The following is an 11810-nucleotide window of genomic DNA, read 5'->3' as shown; positions in this document are numbered from 1 at the left end:
AAGAAGAGAACAGATATTTTGAATACATAGTAGCAAAAATATATATGAACAAGTACAATTTTTCAAAGGTTAAGAAGTCATGCTCGAACAGACACAATCTTCCAAATGTTCTAAGAGTGACTAATAACCGTTAGGCAAAATAATAAAAAATAACCGTAACTCTATTGTGAACAGTCACACTATTTCAATAGGACAAAATAATTATTTAATAATAATAAATTCAAAATTTAATAAATAATAAATAAGGATTAGTGCCAATTATGATCTGCGAGCGCGCAAAGTGCTAAGGGTACCTAACATTTGCGCACCTACACGGGGTATTGTGGGGTCTAGTCCACTTATTCCATCGTCTTCATTTATAAGAATAGAAGTTCTACATTATTATATTGGCCCGCACACTCCCAACTTTCCTACGTAGGACAAGGCACTTTTTGTTTGTTTTACAAACAAACTTCCAACACTAAGGGGGTGTTTGGTTGGGCTTTGCCAAGGGGCTTTGAGCCTCCAAAGCCCTTTGGGGGAATTATTTTGTGTTTGGCAAATCATTTTTGGAGTTCTTTGGCCAAATGTTGGCCTTCTCAAGGCTGAAAGCTCAAGGCACCTTAGGGGGTGCCTTGAGCTTTCAGCATTCTCGGAATGCTAGTACCCATTTAATGAAAATATGTTAGTTGCCTTTTTTGCCCTCAAAATTTGTTCAAAAATCCACTTTTGCCCCTCGTGTGTACTGTTCACCTTCTTCTTCGTGAGGTGGCCAGCGAGGGAGGACGGCGAGGCGGCCGGCGCCGGATCAGGCCGGCAAGAGGCCGGCGGCCGTCGCCCGAGGCCGGGCAACCCTCGGCGAGGGTCGCGGGACCTAGGCGGCGTCGCCCGGGTCGCGCGACCTCAGCGACGCCGCCCGGGTCTCGCGACCCAGCGGACCCAGCGGCGTCGCCCGAGGTCGCGCGACCCGGCGACCGCCGCCCGGGTCGCGCGACTCAGCGGCCGCTGGGTCCCGCGACCCTCGCCGAGGGTCGCCCGGCCTCGAGCGACAGCTGCCGGCCCCAGATCTGGCCCGCCGGCGGTCGGCCGACCTCAGGCGACGGCCGCCGGCGCCAGATCTGGTTCGCCGGCCGGCGCCGGCTCCGGCGAAGGGTAAGTAAGGTTTTTTCTTCCCAAAGTCCATTTGCAAAAAAAATTCACCAAACACTATATTTTGGCCAAAGTAGCTTTACAAAATATTTTTACCAAACACCATTTGCATTTCCCCAATGGGCTTTCACCCAAAGGTATTTGCATTCTCCCAAGTAGCATTTTCAAAGTTGAACCAAACAGGCCCTAAGTGCGTGCGTGAGGGAGAACCGTCTAACTCGCTAGGCTTGATTTCGTTATATACACATAAAGTATAACATCACCTTGATGGTGGCATCAATATGCAAAAGATCATATACTCTCATCGATCAAAAGGTATATATACTTTTGCAAATCATAAATGAAGACAAAATGATTGTTTACATGTCAAAACCACAAAAGTGATAAATGGTAGGTGTGTCAAGACCAAACACTATACTCAAATCGAAGCACGAACTGTCCCGAACCGGCCCGAAATCATAAGGTATATTCGGTTCGGGTCTTACTATGTTCGGATACCCAGTTATAAAATAAGTATTGTGATATGTTTCGGTTCAGGTCTTATTTACCAACGCTTTTAAATTTACCAATTTTTGTTTGTTGACTCACCGACTTTATTTCCTACCGAGGAATCTAAAAGAACAAACAAATAAAGGGAAAAGTGTCAAAAAAGTCATAAACCTTTTGCATTGGTGCCAATTTAGTCCTAAACCTTTTTTTAGTGCCAATTCAGTCCTAGACCTTTTACATATGTGCCAATTTAGTCCTAAACCTTTTTTTAGTGCCAATTCAGTCCTAAACCTTTCGCATTGGTGCCAATTCAGTTCTAAACCTTTTGAATTTGTTCTAATTGAGTCCTAAACCTTTTTTGGTGCCAATTGAGTCCTAAACCTTTTGCATTGGTGCCAATTCAGTCCTAAACCTTTTGCATTTGTGCCAATTCAGCCCTAAACCTTTTTGAGCTAAATTAACTGGAAGGACTGAATTGGCACAAATACAAAAGATTTAGGAATGAATTGGCACCAATGCAAAAGGTTTAGGACTGAATTGGCATAAAAAAAAGGTTTAGGACTCAATTGGCACCAATGCAAAAGGTTTAGGACTGAATTGGTACTAATACAAAAGGTTTATGACTGAATTGGCACCAAAAAAAGGTTTAGGACTCAATTGACACCAATGCAAAAGGTTTATGACTGAATTGGCACTAAAAAAAGGTTTATGACTAAATTGGCACAAATACAAAATATTTAGGACTTTTTTGACACTTCTCCCAACAAATAAACGTTGGTAACTTACTTACATAAGAGTTAGTAACTTGAAATTAGTTGATGAATTAATTGAAGAAAAGTTGAATTGCGTAAATTAGAATTAGTAATTTCATATGAAAATCGATAACTAAGAAACTCAACTGTTGACACGTAAGTCCACATATGATTTTTATAATTTTGTGAAATTCAAATAAAATTTGGAATTTGGGCAGGCCTATTGACTCTCATTTAGCTCCAAAACGCACAAGCGTTTCGAATGATTGAGATAACTTAGAGTGATAAATGCATTGAAAAATCTAAAACTTATTAAGAAAGAGTAATTAAGTTCTAAAACTTTCAAAAAATGCAATAAAATCCTGAAATTTGTCAAATTGGTTCAATCAAGTCCTTCCATTTATTACATTTTTTGAAAGTTTTAGGATTCGTTTAAACTTTCTTGACAAGTTTAGGACTCGATTGCACTTTTCGATAGTTTTAGAACTCGATTGCACTTTCATGACAAATTTTGAGACTCAATTGCACTTTTTGAAAGTTTTATGACTCAATTGTACTTTCATAACAAGTTTTAGAACTTTCAGTACACTAATCCCTAACTTATATATATGCAGCCTGAAGTGCTTGGGCTATGGTAAACCTATTTGTCGGAAATTTTTATGGTACCAAACAATGGAAGGCTTCGTTTTCCACGCCGCAGTGACGTTGCTTGCGAGGATCCAGCAACGTTGCTCGATGGTCACGAGAGTGAGGGAGAGTCTCCGGGGCTGAACAAGCCAATGAAGTCGAGTGAAAACAAAGCTTTCCATGTTTGGTCCAAGAAGAAAACAACGGCCTTGAGGGAGAAATCAGTGATGTTGCTAGCGGGGTGGACACCAAATTTTATTTGGTGCAAGAAGAAAATTAAGGGTGCGTTCGTTTCGCAAAAAATGAGTAATTTGAAAAACATTTTCCGAAAAATGATTGTTTGTATTGTTTAGAAAAATAAACGAATGGAAAATTTTCATTGCCCACGAAAATAGTTAAGCATAAATTGTTATCGATGATGAAAGCATCTTCTGGTGACTAATTTTTATAAACAATATAAATAATCATTTTTCGGAAAATATATTCCAAATCACTTATTTTTCACAAAATCCTAAAATGAGTAATATCAGTAAAAGATCTCGAAAGCTCTAAAGACGGCACAGATATAAATAAAATCACAATCTCGTTTGGTGCAAAATGAAGCTTTCCATTGTTTGGTGCAAGAAGAAAAACGAGCCAATGACATACAATTTTCATTAACCATCACCCCGTGAGCAACATCATTGCGGGCGGCCACAGTTGAAGAAATAGCAAACGGTCCATCGGAGATCGACACTTCTCGCTCATCCAAGACCCACTGAGGCGGTGCCACCGTTCATCGGAGATTATGACAATCAACCGTGGCCGTGGCAACTGTCGATAACATCCTCATGCTCGGATTTCATCGTTTGGATGGCACTTCTTAATTGATAGGGTTTGTATTGGGTCTCTATTATGCACGAGCATGACTCGATGTTTCGACAAGGAGGACAAATTAGTCATGATGAATTCTATCATATAATGCCCTATAACACTCGGCAATGTCCCTTACCAAAAAAAAAACACTCGGCAATGTTGACACGATGTCATCCTTTCAATCGAGTATCTTTCTTTATCGTGCTTGTTTTTTTCACATTTGTCCCAATTATCGCATCAACCAACGTAAGACGGGATTTGAGAAAGGGGAATTAACTATGGAGGAAAGTTGAAAGATCAATTTCATTATTTATATTTGCCGAAGGCTCCCGGCATGAGCCGTACAAGAAGTCTACTTGAAGGTCTGGGAGCATAATCAAAAAGTCACAAATCATTTATTTGATATCACAATCATCTACACCCGGTGTAGGTGAGACTTAGCAATGTGACCATTCCCTCCCTTAGGATAGAATCCTCCCGGGACGCTTGCGTCGCCGCTCCCGTACACGATCCTCAGTATCTCCTCCGGCGTCCGGTCGTAGGCAACCGAGTACTTGTCGCCCGCGAGCACGTTCCCCTCGACCTTCCCCTCGGCGCCTTGGTGGCGGAGCACGACGAGGCCCTCATCCTTATGCCCGTCGTGCCCAAGTTTGTCCCTCAGCTCCGAGAACCGGTTCGTGAACTCCGCTACGGTTTTCCCGTACGGCTCGACCTTCAAGTGGGCCCGCTCGTACAGAAGGGCTCGGATCACCGCGTCCTGACCCGATTCCACGCCGAGAAGGCCCGCGACAAGCTGAAAATGCGTGCACAAGACGGGCACAAGGATTCATAGGTAGCTCACTAAAATTTGACAAAGTAAATGACTAGTGAGATTGTTTGCCATACCCTTTTGGAGACAGGGCCATGAAGCTTGGGGTTTGCTCCAACGTAGCCTGTGAGGCCAACGTAAGGGACCAGGTAGGAGGCAAGCAAGAAGTTGATTTCATTGGCATACGGGTCAAATGGAGGCTTCAAAGCATGCCCGAATGCTTTGTCCACCACTGCGGCAAATGAATCCGCAGACAAATTCAGCAGTGGCCTTGGAAACCCCTTCACTGTCTTCTTGATTGCCCTGCATTGATTTAAAGCAAAAATGGACAGTGTGATTTGGTCATCAGTAAGTGAAAATTTCCCACCATGATGATGGAGAGTTGTTCTAGATGGGTTAAATGTGTGGGCAAGAATTAGCCTCAGGCATAAAAGAATGCCTAAAATCTAGTGAGAATGACCATCAAAGTTTGGAAAATAATTGACAAGAAAGAAAGATAAGGTCTTTCTTTTTTGGGCACTCCAATATCAAACCATATGACATCTCTAATGAAAGGACTCACTTCAAGTGACCAACTTCTTGGTAAGCAAATTGCAAGATGATATCCTTGATGAGAGGACCCAATTTGGCAGCCTTAGCTCCGACTGGCGATGGGCCTCCCGCGGTCAAGTTCGGGGCCACCTTGTCCAATCCATACCCCAACGAGGCATGCAAGAAGAGCTCCGCCTCAAAGTACTCCAGATTCAGGGGAAACTCCAGCAGATCCACGTCGGACTTCGGGACTTTGTGATGGTGATGGTGATGGGACTCGAGGTCCGCGCAGTTCGAGCTCGGGACGACGAGGAGGAGGAGGGAGAAGAAGAGAGCCGTCGAGGTGGTGGCGACGATGAAGTTGGTGGATGCCATGGCTAAGCTTTGGTCGTTTGTTCTTATCAGTGTTCGTGTTGTGTGCATACGTATATATAAGGTGTACCGGGTCATGCATTTATGGCATGGCATTTGCGATTAGGCGAAGGAGGAAAAAGTGGATACGATGCCTAGTCAAAGAACTAAGGATTGCAACGTGGGGTTTTGGGAGGGAAATTAGGAAGGTGTCGTGTTTTTTTCCTTGTGTCTTTGGTTTGAATTGGAAATTGTCTCTGCATGTGCATGTGGCTTTTTGCTATTTTGGGTAGTTTCTTTTCTCTTGGAAAATAAGGATAATTTATTTTTGGCAAGAAAAATCTAAAGATTATGAATTCGTGATACGGCAAGGCTAGGTTCAATGAATCAGCTAAACTTTGCTCCTAGACACTTATTTAAGATATATTCATTTCTTCATTACATTTGGATTGGAAAAACATGTACATAACGCCGGCTCGTATCTCTATTTAGTGCAAATGATCGCAATCCTTATAGTTAATTTTGCGCTAACATTGACTTAGGGAAAAAAAAAATACGACCTACTACGAAGTTAATAACTAATGATAGGATGATTTTGTGATTAACGTATGGAATACCTTCATAGAATATCATGAGTCAAGGGTGCGCTTGATATTTAAAAATGAGATAATGACACAAACAGACTCTGAACTTTGGCCCAATATGCAATTTGATCTCTGAACTTTTAATTTGTTCAATGTAGTCTCTGAACTTTAGATTAATGTTCAATGTGGTCCATGAACTTTTAATTTGTTCAATGTTATCTATGAACTTTTGGTACATATTCAATTCAATCCTTGAACTCTATGAAAATGTTCAATATAGTCCCTAAACTTGAATTAATAGAAAGGACTGCATTGAACATTCTTATATAGTTCAGGGACTGAATCAAACATGTACCAAAAGTTTAGGAATGACATTGAACAAATTAAAAGTTTAGGGATCAAATTGCACATTGGGCCAAAGTTTAAGGACTGTTTGTGTCATTTTCCCTATAAAAATTGAAGTGTTAAAAGTTGCCAAATGCATGGCTAGGATTAAATTCAAATACGTTGTCTTGCAATGCAGGCCATGACCCTTCACTAAATTTGAGATAATTATATTGGCAAAAAAATATTTTTGTTCAAAATATTGGCAAATTAATTTATAACAAAATATCTGATTCTAAGGCCAAGTGGAGTAAGCAATAAGGAATTTCCCTTTATACATTTAAATTTTGTTGGCAATATATCATATCTTTGTCATTTTGGATTCGTTAATCTTCATATAATTACGCAATAGAAACGGAAACAATGACAATGCCTAAACTCGTTGTCATTGTAAAGCTCTAGAGACACAAAGAAATCTCTCTCTTTTATGATTAAGCAATAATTTCAGTGGACATGGGCGGTGCTATTTCCATCTTTTACATGACTAAATTTACCCAATTTTTAACAATTTTACCATAAAGACAAAATTTCTCTCAATAATTCAATTGCAATGAAAAGTGGTGCCTTCAAATTTATTTGCTTTCCATTCTATATTGGATTTAATTACCGAAAAGACAATACTCCCAAGTATATTAAAAGGCACTATATTTTTTTAATTGTTAGATTTGACTTCCATAAAAATTGGTTTTTGTTGAAAAGAGAGATTTCCAAAAAACTTAGTTCTTTTCAACGTTACCGATCAAATTTATGGATAAATTGTCGAGTAAAATCTAGAAATAATTTAAGGGAGAAAATTTTTTAGCACAATCATTTGTTTATAAATTTTCACTTTTGTTGTGCATATTACCATCAAATCTCGTCTTCTCGTTCTTCTTATATATATATAATGAGATTTCATCCCCCCCCAAAAAAAAACACAAGACCTAAAAGAAGTCCATCCATAGTAAAAAAAAAGTTCATATAACCACTTTCCATCATGTTTTCTCCAGATGTTATTTTTTTTATTTTAAAATAAGCGCATCAAAAGTCTTAGAATTTATAATGCGGAAGTACAATCAAGTTCTAAAACTCGTTAAATTGATGTTATCATGGATCTTTGTCAACATTTCCCATCACTCAAATTGGATGGAACTAACAAAAGTATTTGGTTGCATTAATTGGATAAGTTTTGAAATTTGATTGCACTTTTTAAAAGTTTTTGTACTTAATTGCACTTTGTTGACATGTTATAGAACTTTCATCCACTTATGTTTTCTACTCTCTTTTTTTATTCTTGAAGTGGCTCTTATCTTATCAATGGTTAATCTCCCTTCCTTCTTATTAATTATTTATAATTTTCTCCATTTCCAATAAAATTACCGTTGACCCCTTATTGACACCAGGCCCAAACAGAAAGAAGTTAATGGCTCAAACGAGGTCGTGACAAATGCACATAACCAATAGGGGCCCAATCGATAGGATGCCTAACAAATTCATCAATCATGAAGGCCACAACAATACAATTAACCCACAAGGCCCACTGATCTTGAGGAGCTCATCGATCATGTTGTTCCAATAGACAGATTTTTAGTGAAGTACATGACATGTGGCCACGATCGATTGACTCGAAGTATGCATATTGACCATGGATGACTGTAGCTAAGGAATCGAGAGCGATTACGAGTTATTCCAAAAGTAGCATGCAAGTTAAGACATTTAGAGATTCTTGGAAATAAAGATCAGGACGTATTATGGAATGATGCATAAAAGATTTGTGAGCAAATACAAATCATCCCTAAAGTATTGTGCAAGTTAAGACATTTAGAGATTCTTGTGGGAAAAGATCAAGACGCCTAACTAAATGACTCGTGAAAAACACTAGGGCTGCGTTTGGTCGACCGGATAAAAGCCAGGATAAGATATGTTTTATCCTATCCTATGTTTGGTGGTGGTCCATGATAGGATAAGATCGGATATAGACCGGATATAGCCCGGATAAAAAAATCCGAGGGGGGGATGGGATAGACCTGGATAGGATTTCTAATGTCTATTTTTCCAGAAACCCTACTCTCCACTCACCGTCATCTTCATCCCCACACCTTGTGCGCTTTCACCAAAAAAATTTCTCGGCTTTTTTTCCTTCACCGACTCCTCCGGACCCGTGAATAGCAAAAAAAAAAAAAATTTATCTTATCCGACTTTAAATCCGTAGTCCACCAAACAGTGGATAGGATATGAAGAAATCCCAAGATTTCTTATCCTCCAGTCCTATCCTGTTTAGAAATCCGGACGACCAAACGCAGCCTAAACGAATAAAAGTAAAGACGCGCGCATACTCAGATAATACAAATGTGCAATAATCACACAATATCAATCAAGATATCAAAAATCATGCATAGCACATGACATTCGGAAGCAGAGAAGATCAGTCACGACAGATCGATTTGGATTAGGTTTTGTCCAAGTTTGAATTTCAAGTTCAGATTTTATTAGGATTCCAAGTTTCAGTACTCATCTTCGATTAAAAAAGCTTTCCAGTCATATTCTGTAAGCTTTTCACTGTCCCTTCACACTTCGGTCATCTCCATGAAGAAGTTTTTGTTCAAATGTACTAATCGAGCATGTAATCGAACTCAAGAATGTAAGCCATCCGTTCTGATTCACCAAAGTTCCGTGTAATGATTTCCTTATTTGTTTCCAATCTACTGTACGAGCATTATTTTAGTAGTTCGAATTTTACAAAGTCCTTGAGACTTTCGAGGCATTTTAAAATCCATTTACTTTTGATCTGAAGTCAATATAATTCTTTAATCGGGCACCGACCATCCTTGATTAGACTTAAAACATTTAAACATGTAACTTTTTCGAATTATGTATTGCCGTTCTCAACTTAAGTAGTATTTACGAGATACAATAGAGCAATTCCCTCATTTAGTTCTTCTATGTCGGTATCAGCTTAGCAGAATAGAATTATATGAGTTCTGTGGGGATCATACCGTCAAAAATGAAGCGTTAAAAGTTGCCAAACGCATGCCTAGTTGCCTAGGATTAAAGAAGAGCATATCCAGTTTTTAAAATTTAGGTCTCTACTGAAAAAAAAAATCCAAGATTTGATTCTCGCCATTTTAGCATTGTAGAGAAGCATGATTAATGCGGTGATAGTATGCATCAACAAGACACACACTATACTAGCGTACATAGTTCGTGCGAGGACAAAATTTTAATTCAAAAATCTTGGTTTTAGAGCAAGAAAGAGGGGCCAAATTATTTTCGATAATGAAAATATTTTTTATTGACTAATTATTTCAAGTTATATCAACTCTTTATGTTTTTTTAGGGCGATGCGTATTTAGGCATCATTTATCACTTATAAAAATGAACGAACGGAAAAATATTTTTATCATCCACGAAGATGTCTGTGTATACATTGTCATCGATAATGAAAATATTTTCATTAACTAATTATTTCAAGCGATACCAACGATTAATTTCATGGAAGTTTATTCCAAGACATTCATTTTTCGAGAAGTATAAGCACATCTTGATCCTCAAACCGGAAAGATCCCGATTCGTTCGAAAGAAAACGGACAAAAAAGTCATTTTCACGGGGAAATATAAAGATTAAAAAAAAAATTGGCTGAATCATTTGTTGTCATAATTCAAGAAAACATTCCCTTTTTTCTATTCTTAAACATTTTTTTTTTCACCTAAAGCCTTGGAATATCCTAAGCCACGAAGATGCTCTTGGCCCTAAACGTTTGTCCACTCGAATATCCCCACTTATCTTAATCCTGTTTTAGCTCCATCTTCTATAATTCCTAATTTTCAAATTTGGGGTCATTTGCATTTCGCTTTCATGAGATCGGCCGCCCAAAATTTCGGCATGACAATGACTTGGGCCATAGAAGGACTCTACCCGATCGGCGATCATTATCAGATGAAAAAAACAGGATTCCTTGACCCCGTCAGAGTCGGATTCGAGTTCTCTTTGATCTCTCGTAATATGTAGGGACGAGACGGTCGGAATAGGCGGGGTTTCCCCCGATCGGCGGCGACTTCTCCTTGCTCCGGCCCACACGGTCCAACGCGTCGCGTGCGTCGAGCTTTATGTGCTCCGGACGCATCCAATTCGTTATGCATTTGAACTTCCGTCGTTCGTTCGAATTTGCTTCTTTTGAGAAGTCCGCCCTTCTTTTATGGCTAACTATCTCACTTGATTGAGGCGTGATACGGGCATGTCATCCGACATTCTTACGCAGGAGTTCGGAACTCTTGACGGCCTCTCTAATGATTACGAGAAAACAAAGACCGTCTAATTTCCTTTAAAAAAATATCAATTTTAAGTTGAGTCTCAATTCTAATCTGGTAGTTTTTTTTTTTAATGTCTCGTAAAAAAATATTAACTTTGAATTAGTACTCAAAAAATCTAACTTAGTCAAGTTTCTGTCTAACGATGCCATTAAAGATACGATGACGTGTATACCTCTCTCTATCCCTTCACGTGTCATTCCTCATCGTCTTTATTTTGTTGTTCGTTTTTCTTTTTCCTGTTTTTTTTTTGGCCCTTTCATCTTCTTCAACCCCCCAATACGACCTCAAAGAACTCCTTCGTCGCGAAGAAAAGCAATCATAACATATCAAAACACTGCCCGATTTGACACCCGATAAGCAAAACCTCGTGCTCTCGAAACACGCCAGAGCCGGATCTCAAAACTTCCGCCCAAGAGATCATTTCGAAAGGACAATAAGGGAAAAGAAAAAACAAAGACAATTCAGAATCATTTGCGAAGGGAGAGAGATGTACACGTGAATCACACGTCAAACGAAAACTTGACGGGGCACGATTCAGGTAGCCATTCAAAATTGATGTTGTTTTTTATGAAAAAAAAAAGGTTTGAATTAGAGCCGACTTATATAATTGGTGCTTTTTAAAGTAGATCCACCAACAATCTCGTTGGATTTGGCCTGATCTCGAGCCCTCCCAGGTCTGGGTACATCTACGAATTTTACATTTGTCCGACTGCATGAAAAATGAGTTAGTAAAGATAAAAACAGATAACAATAGGCGAAAATGCAGCACATTGAAGTCTGTATAACTTGTGTACGGCGATCACTTTGGTGCCATAACTTTTTTTGGATCACTTTGGTGCCAAGTCGGAACAAAAGAGATCATTTTAGTGCCAATTTGGCCGGAAATCCGACGTAGCATTTTTTATTAATTTTTTACGCCGACGTGGCTCGCCGGAGGCTGAGTCAGCGTGTACAGTCAGCATTTTTTTTTAAATAATTTTTTTTAGCGTGTACAGTCAGCATTTTTAATTT

General features: G+C 39.2%; 1 protein-coding gene across 1 annotated transcript; it reads right to left on the bottom strand.

Moving 5' to 3' along the window:
- Window positions 1-4130: 4130 nt before the first annotated feature.
- LOC115665008 (desiccation-related protein PCC13-62) lies at window positions 4131-5615 on the bottom strand. The gene is made up of 3 exons (XM_030586890.2): window positions 5222-5615; window positions 4737-4962; window positions 4131-4644 (listed from the first exon to the last, which is right to left on the bottom strand). Exons 1-3 carry the CDS (start codon window positions 5611-5613, stop codon window positions 4267-4269), a joined length of 996 nt encoding a protein of 331 aa, XP_030442750.2. The 5' UTR covers window positions 5614-5615; the 3' UTR covers window positions 4131-4266.
- Between the last annotated feature and the right edge of the window lie 6195 nt (window positions 5616-11810).

This window comes from Syzygium oleosum, unplaced genomic scaffold (assembly GCF_021117445.2).
Source record: "Syzygium oleosum isolate NSW1041296 unplaced genomic scaffold, Sole_v2.1 Sole_v2.06, whole genome shotgun sequence".
NCBI lineage: Eukaryota > Viridiplantae > Streptophyta > Magnoliopsida > Myrtales > Myrtaceae > Syzygium > Syzygium oleosum.
Note: the sequence above shows the minus strand (reverse complement) of the source record. Positions and strands in the feature narration are given on the sequence as shown.